This window comes from Nothobranchius furzeri, chromosome 18, assembly GCF_043380555.1.
Source record: "Nothobranchius furzeri strain GRZ-AD chromosome 18, NfurGRZ-RIMD1, whole genome shotgun sequence".
Classification (NCBI taxonomy): Eukaryota; Metazoa; Chordata; class Actinopteri; order Cyprinodontiformes; family Nothobranchiidae; genus Nothobranchius; species Nothobranchius furzeri.
In genome coordinates this window covers 8670001-8676083 of record NC_091758.1, presented here as the reverse complement: position 1 = coordinate 8676083, position 6083 = coordinate 8670001, and the positions used below count along the sequence as shown (strand labels likewise).

The window sequence follows — 6083 nt, the reverse complement described above, 5'->3', positions numbered from 1 at the left end:
CATTGTTTCTAGATTTGTGTTTCACTTCTCCAGCTGTCAAAGCCTGGCTCTACGTGTCTGTCTGCTCCCCACAATCCAGTTCTGTTCAGTTCATTTCTATAGAGCCAATTCTCAACAAGAGTCGTCTCGAGGCTCCTTACGAAGTCAACGTTCCAGGTGAACCCACTGATTAAACAGCGTATTGAGTTCAGTTCATTATTCCAGCCATTTAAATGTGTTCTCTCTGAGGAAACCCAGCAGATTGCACAACTAAACAGATGAACTAGTGGCAGCACTTTCCATGTTGAACAGATTCAGACAATAATAGCAGGAGAGGGAGAATGTTCAGTGGTTGATCTGATGGCCGCCTCCAGGAAGGTGCAACGGCTGAAACGTCTACAGGATTTTTCTGTGAGAGATGCTACTGCAAGCAGCCCCATCAGAGTTTCTTCAAGAACTTTTTAATGTACATCAGTTATTCACTCGCTCACACCCAGAGACACGATAGGGTCGCTAATTCACCTAACGTGTGTGTGTGTGTGGGGGGGGGGGGGGGGGGGGGGGGACCGGAGTGCCCGGAGTAAACCCACGCCTGCATGAAGGAGAACTGCTTCTCCATCACGTAGCCCCATTTTTATCTGGTGTGCTTGTGTTTTCTGTAAGGGGCTGTTGCATCTCAGATTAGTTACTCACTCGCTCACATCCAGGGGCACGATAGGGTCACTAACTAACCTAACGCGCGTGTGTGTGTGTGTGTGGGGGGGGACCGGAACAAGGAGTGACCTTGCCTGGGGCACCAAACTGGGTAAAGCTGGCCCTGTCATCGATCATGATGCTATTAAATATATTCGTAATATCAGGTTTCTTATCCGCATGCTTCCCAAAGCCGTGATGATAAAAGAGAGAAAAAACATTTTAAACATGTTTTTTGCTGAACACGAATGTTCGGGATAATAGGTTCTACTTCCTGGTTCCTAATAACAGGACACATTGCTGCTTTTTAACCAACATCATGAAAGTTTAAGCCCATCTAAATGTTTATGAGCATCTAAACACCGCTGTGGGACACAGCCTGAGGATGCAGCACCTTCACTGATGGTGCTCACGTGCAGAACTTGGTTATTTACATAAGCTCTGTATGCTTGTGATTTCTCACAGTACCTTTGTTCTGAAAATTAATACAGTATTATTTTTAGGCTAAAACTTTTTTTAACAGTTTGCCGTTAGATGATACATATGGGGTGCCATTTCTAAAGTCAAAGACTCATATTTTAACAGCAGTGTTTTGAGTTATTTAGCAAATCACAAGCAAAATATTTTAATTAGAGTTAAATTTTTATGTTATAAACTAAGAAAATATTTAACTTGGGGCTAAATATTGAACTTATAAACTAATTATTTAGCTCCAAACTAAATATTTGTTTTCCCAAACAAACATTTAGCTCTAAATTACATATTTATTTTCTAAAATAAGTTTTTAGATCCCAGCAAAATATTTATTTTGGAGCTAAACATTTTGTTAACAAAATCAATATTTAGGTTTTTGCCTCAAAATAAATATTTAGCTGGGATCTAAATATTTATATTGGAAAATAAATATTCAATTTGGAGCTAATTATTAAATTTTTAAACTAAATATTTTGTTCTGAAATAAATATTTATTTTACAAAATAATTATTTAGCTTTGACCTAAATATTTAGTTTGTAAAATAAATTTTTACCCCTAAATAAAATATTTTGCTTGCTAGCTAAATATTAGTTGGCAACATAATATTTATTATATTGTATGGTGAAAATATGACTTTTAAAAATTATTTTTTTCTCTCATGATGGGCTAAACAACCCAAAATATGGTGCCACATAAATTCTTTTGGACACAACTGGATTAGAAGAGAAGGGAGGAGGGAAGTAGAAGCTCTGTGACTAACATGGATGGAAATGTGTAATGACATAAAAACATAATGTTTTTATTGAATAATCTTGTATCATTACTACATTACATTTTTTGTGTTTTTATGTTTTAGGTCCCTATTTTAATAATTTTATTTTAATGCCCTTAGTCTTGTTGTTCTGTCTTGATTTTTAGTTATTACTTTCCTGCCCAGCACTTTGGTCGGCTCTCATGCATTTTAGATGTGCTTTAGAAATAAAATTGACTTTGACTTTAAAGAGTTAAACAATATTGTCCCAAATGAATGATAATGATAATAATAATGCATTGAACTTATATAGCGCTTTTCTAGACACCCAAAGACGCTTTCACACACTCTCACATTCACACACTGCTAGTGATGGTAAGCTACATGTAGCCACAGCCGCCCTGGGGAGGTCTGACAGAGGCGAGGCTGCCATTTGGCGCCGTCGGCCCCTCTGACCATCACTAACACAGGCAAATTGGGTGAAGTGTCTTGCCCAAGGACACAACAGCAGGATACCCCTGGCAGGAGCTGGAATCAATCTCATGACCCTCCGATCATGAGGCAACCCGCTCTACCACCTGAGCTACTGCTTTTCGTTGCTCCTGGACGTTCAAAGAGGTCCTAATCTAAAGTTTGAAGGTATTTTAAGGTTTTTCTTTTGCCTTTGGTTCATTTTTCATTTGTGCGTTTGTATCTGATCAAAAGTAGATTTTGTTTAAAACAAGAAAAGCAGAGAAGTGCAGGACAAACAGAGAAGAGTCAGGCCTACAGAGAAGTCCTGCCTATAAGAGACAAAAACCTGATTCATTCACAGTCAATGGCAACAACAAAAATAAAAATGTTTCTCTGAAAAGTTTGAAATCCAAACAAGAGACAAAAGCTGCCAAAGTCCAAATGTCAACAGGGCCCTCCTCTTCTGTCGCATATTGAAAAGGTAGACGGATTAGTGTTGGGTTGATACTTTAGCACAAAACATTATTTAAAATGAGTCATAAGAACATAGGTTGGGCTGGGCTGCAGTGTTTACCCATTATTACCACAGGCTACTGGTTTAGCTCCTCTTCACCATAAAGACCAGTTCAGCATCCACATCACTGCAGATGCCAGTCAGACTCATGCTCTCTACGCGACCCTGAGAAAACCACCTTCATGGTGCTTTTGGCTGGAAACACTGGGACTCATTCACGTCTACCTTTGCAACACGGGTGTGTTCTACTAGTTCCCGGGTTTGCCTTCCAGTAGGCTGGATTCCCCACCTTACACAGCTCTCCTCAGACTGGGGGTGTGACTTCTGAGAATCCCCGTTAGAAAAATGTGACACACCTAAATGGCTGAGGGTGGTTCAGTCTTCATGTTAACCCTTTAACCCCGGGACACAACATTTCAGTCCCTTAGTTTTATTCAAACAAGATCTGAGCTTCTGTAAAACAAACTTCAGTAAAAGATAATACCACCTTAATTGTTTTATTTAGAATTCATTACTACCTTAAATAAAACAGAGCCTTCATTGGTCCAGATGAGTTGCACTGTATTTTAACTTTTGCATGGAAGTTAATGTTAACACATCAAAACAAGCCAAACTCACCTTTTCGTCAAAGTCCTTCACTTCAGACAGAACAAAAGCTGCTTTATTCAGACCAGATGAACCATCTGCACAGGAACATGTCCACACTCCTGTAGGACATACGTCCACTTCACATGGGGGGCAACCAGTGTCCCAAGTGCCTAGTTCAAGAATAAATGAAGAAGTTGCTTTCACTGTTCAGTAGAATTTGGGTATGATCAAACAAATCCTGCTTTGATCAGATGGAAATGAGTCACCCAGCAGGGCGTGGCTCAGCACATAAAACCGCCGGGGGTTGGAAACAGCCTGTTTGTGTGTGGAGCTCTCCAGTCAGCAGGTACGTACCTCTCTCTTCCTTCCTCACGCGCTCACGTAGGACTTCCCGCCTCAAGAGCTGCTAAAGCGGTAAAAACATCGTCTGAGACAAAAAGGTTTAGATAAAAATCTGATTCAAGCAGCAGACACAAACTGAGCTGTTTAAGGAAACAACAACATTTGTTATCGTCACACATGATCTTACTGAAAGAAGAAAATAAGGTTACGTGAAGACGGAGACGTTCACATGTGGTGGGAGATTCTTTGCAACGCCACATGCAGATCTGACCGGTTAAAGAAAGGTTTAGGTCGACTTTTGAAGCTGTGACGGAGCTCGCTTCAGGAACAAGTAGGTTCTGGACTGAAGAAGCACTGTTACTGGCAGCAGAATCCAGAAAGGACCGTTTCATGGCTTTGAAGCCACACTGGTGCAGGTAGACTCGATTAAAAACCCCTGTAAGGAGTCTATCGTGTCATTTATTAAAGGCAACGCTTATTTTAATGTCTCTAAACTCCCTGCAGGGGGGATGTAAACAGCTTCTTTAATTGTACGTTTCAGGTCTAAAGTGATTAATGGATGTACCTGTTAGTCATGAGCATCACACCCACCTGTGTGCATCTGCCTCACTACGTCATCAAAACTCCACGGACAAAACAACAGTTGTGACCGTTTTAGAGAAGGCTATAAACAGCTCCTGTTTACAGCTGTAGCTGCTTTTCCTGCCGGCGAGTCACTCGGGGCGGATTTAATGAACCACAGTCTCTCTCCTGTCTGAGTGAGGGAAGAGGGGCGGTTTGGCCTGTTTTGGTTCAAAACATGGCTTCCTTCTGCTTTTGAGGAAAGACAGCAGCCACCCTTCATAGCAGCTCAGGTGGTCTGGAGCACACAGCTGTGTGTTGACACAAGGCTGCCCGTCAAATGTTTTGTCCATCAATCCACAGAAAGATACGTCCTGATGAGTACGGCTCTGTGGTGGAAAGATAAATATACCCTAACTGGTAAAACATTGTTACTCACCCCTAGAATAATGGGCTTTGACGAAAGCATCCAGCATGTTTTAGTTGTTTCTCTGCTCCAACACACCTCTGCAGAAGCCTGTTAATCACCTGCTGCCGAAAACCAGGAATGCCGAAGCAGGGAGACATCTAAAACGCGCTGGACGCCAGCCCTCGGAAAGGGAATCTATCCCTGGTCTACAGTCACTTGAATTCAGCTCCTCATGAACGACGAACCAGGCTGAATGAGACTGCAGACATTTGATTGGACATTATTTATTGAAACTTTAAATCAGATTAGCTGGAACTGACTTAGCGGTGGAGCTGGTTGGGATTCCTTCTGTTGGGATTTGCAGTAAACAGCTCCGGGCTGAAATCCACAAAGCAGAACCAGCCTCAACATGAGCTGCGTGCTTTGTTTTCTTTTCAACTAGCTTTGCTTCTGCTGCCTCAAAAAAAAAAAAAAAAAAAAAAGGCTGATGAAAGTTTACATTTTCACCAAAAACTTGTAAAAGTGTTTCATCTTCCTACTGATGCTGAAATGTCATCCAGAGAAGGAAACCAATGCACCGTTTAACCCTCTCAGGCTCAAAATAAGTTTTGATAAAAGGAGGAACAACTAAGTCCTTCAAGGGTACGCCCGAGTTAAAAATGCTCATGAAATACGTATGTGGTGTAACCAGGTAGGCAGGTTTTACCGTTGCTAATCGTCAACGCCTGCCTCCAGAGGGTTAAGCAGTAAACAACCTTAGATGTCATTTATGTTTTTTCTTTCAAAATGTTTACTTCCTGTTTGGTTTCTTCCAGGTTCCAGACGATCAGGATGAATGTAAGTCTGCAGTTGATTTGTTCCTGTGTGTGATTGTCTCTGGATGTTAGTTTGATTTGTTTTGCACACGTCTGCCACCTGCGGACGAGCCTATAGACATATATGTATATCACCACCTGGTGGGATTTACCTGAACCTCACCTGACACACAGCTCAACACACTCTGTTCAGCTGATTATTCAGAGCAGTGTTTTTATTTGAAAATGATGGGAGACAAATTATTAAAGATAATAATTAGAATAAAAAATGTCCAGGCAATGATTTCTTCAGACAATACTTCCCAACACAAGCCATAGAGAGGTCATGCAGGAGCCAGAAGGTCTAAGCAGAGAGTCAATAGGAGTGACTGCCCAAAACAAGGCAGTCATGAAGTGTTGTTGGGTCGGTCAGCTGCTGGAAAGGAGAATGTGTCTAACTTGAAAAAGTTTCTCCTCTCTTGTTCTGTCTCACTTCAGCTCTCAGATGCTCTCGATTGGCCATC

At 41.4% G+C, this 6083-nt stretch overlaps 1 protein-coding gene across 2 annotated transcripts in view; it reads left to right on the top strand.

Annotated features, from left to right (window-relative positions):
• Positions 1 to 3716: 3716 nt before the first annotated feature.
• lgals3b (lectin, galactoside binding soluble 3b) overlaps positions 3717 to 6083 on the top strand; it is a 6477-nt gene continuing 4110 nt past the window's right edge. The window contains exons 1-3 of one of the 2 annotated variants that reach the window (XM_015969061.3): positions 3717 to 3799; positions 5581 to 5602; positions 6058 to 6083. The exon at positions 6058 to 6083 is cut by the window's right edge and continues 62 nt beyond it. In XM_015969061.3, coding sequence (XP_015824547.3) covers positions 5597 to 5602; positions 6058 to 6083 — 32 coding nt within the window. In that variant the 5' untranslated portion in view covers positions 3717 to 3799; positions 5581 to 5596. Of the gene's footprint in view, positions 3800 to 3845; positions 3868 to 5580; positions 5603 to 6057 lie in introns of those variants that run through there. The other variant, XM_054742041.2, reaches the window with a different exon arrangement.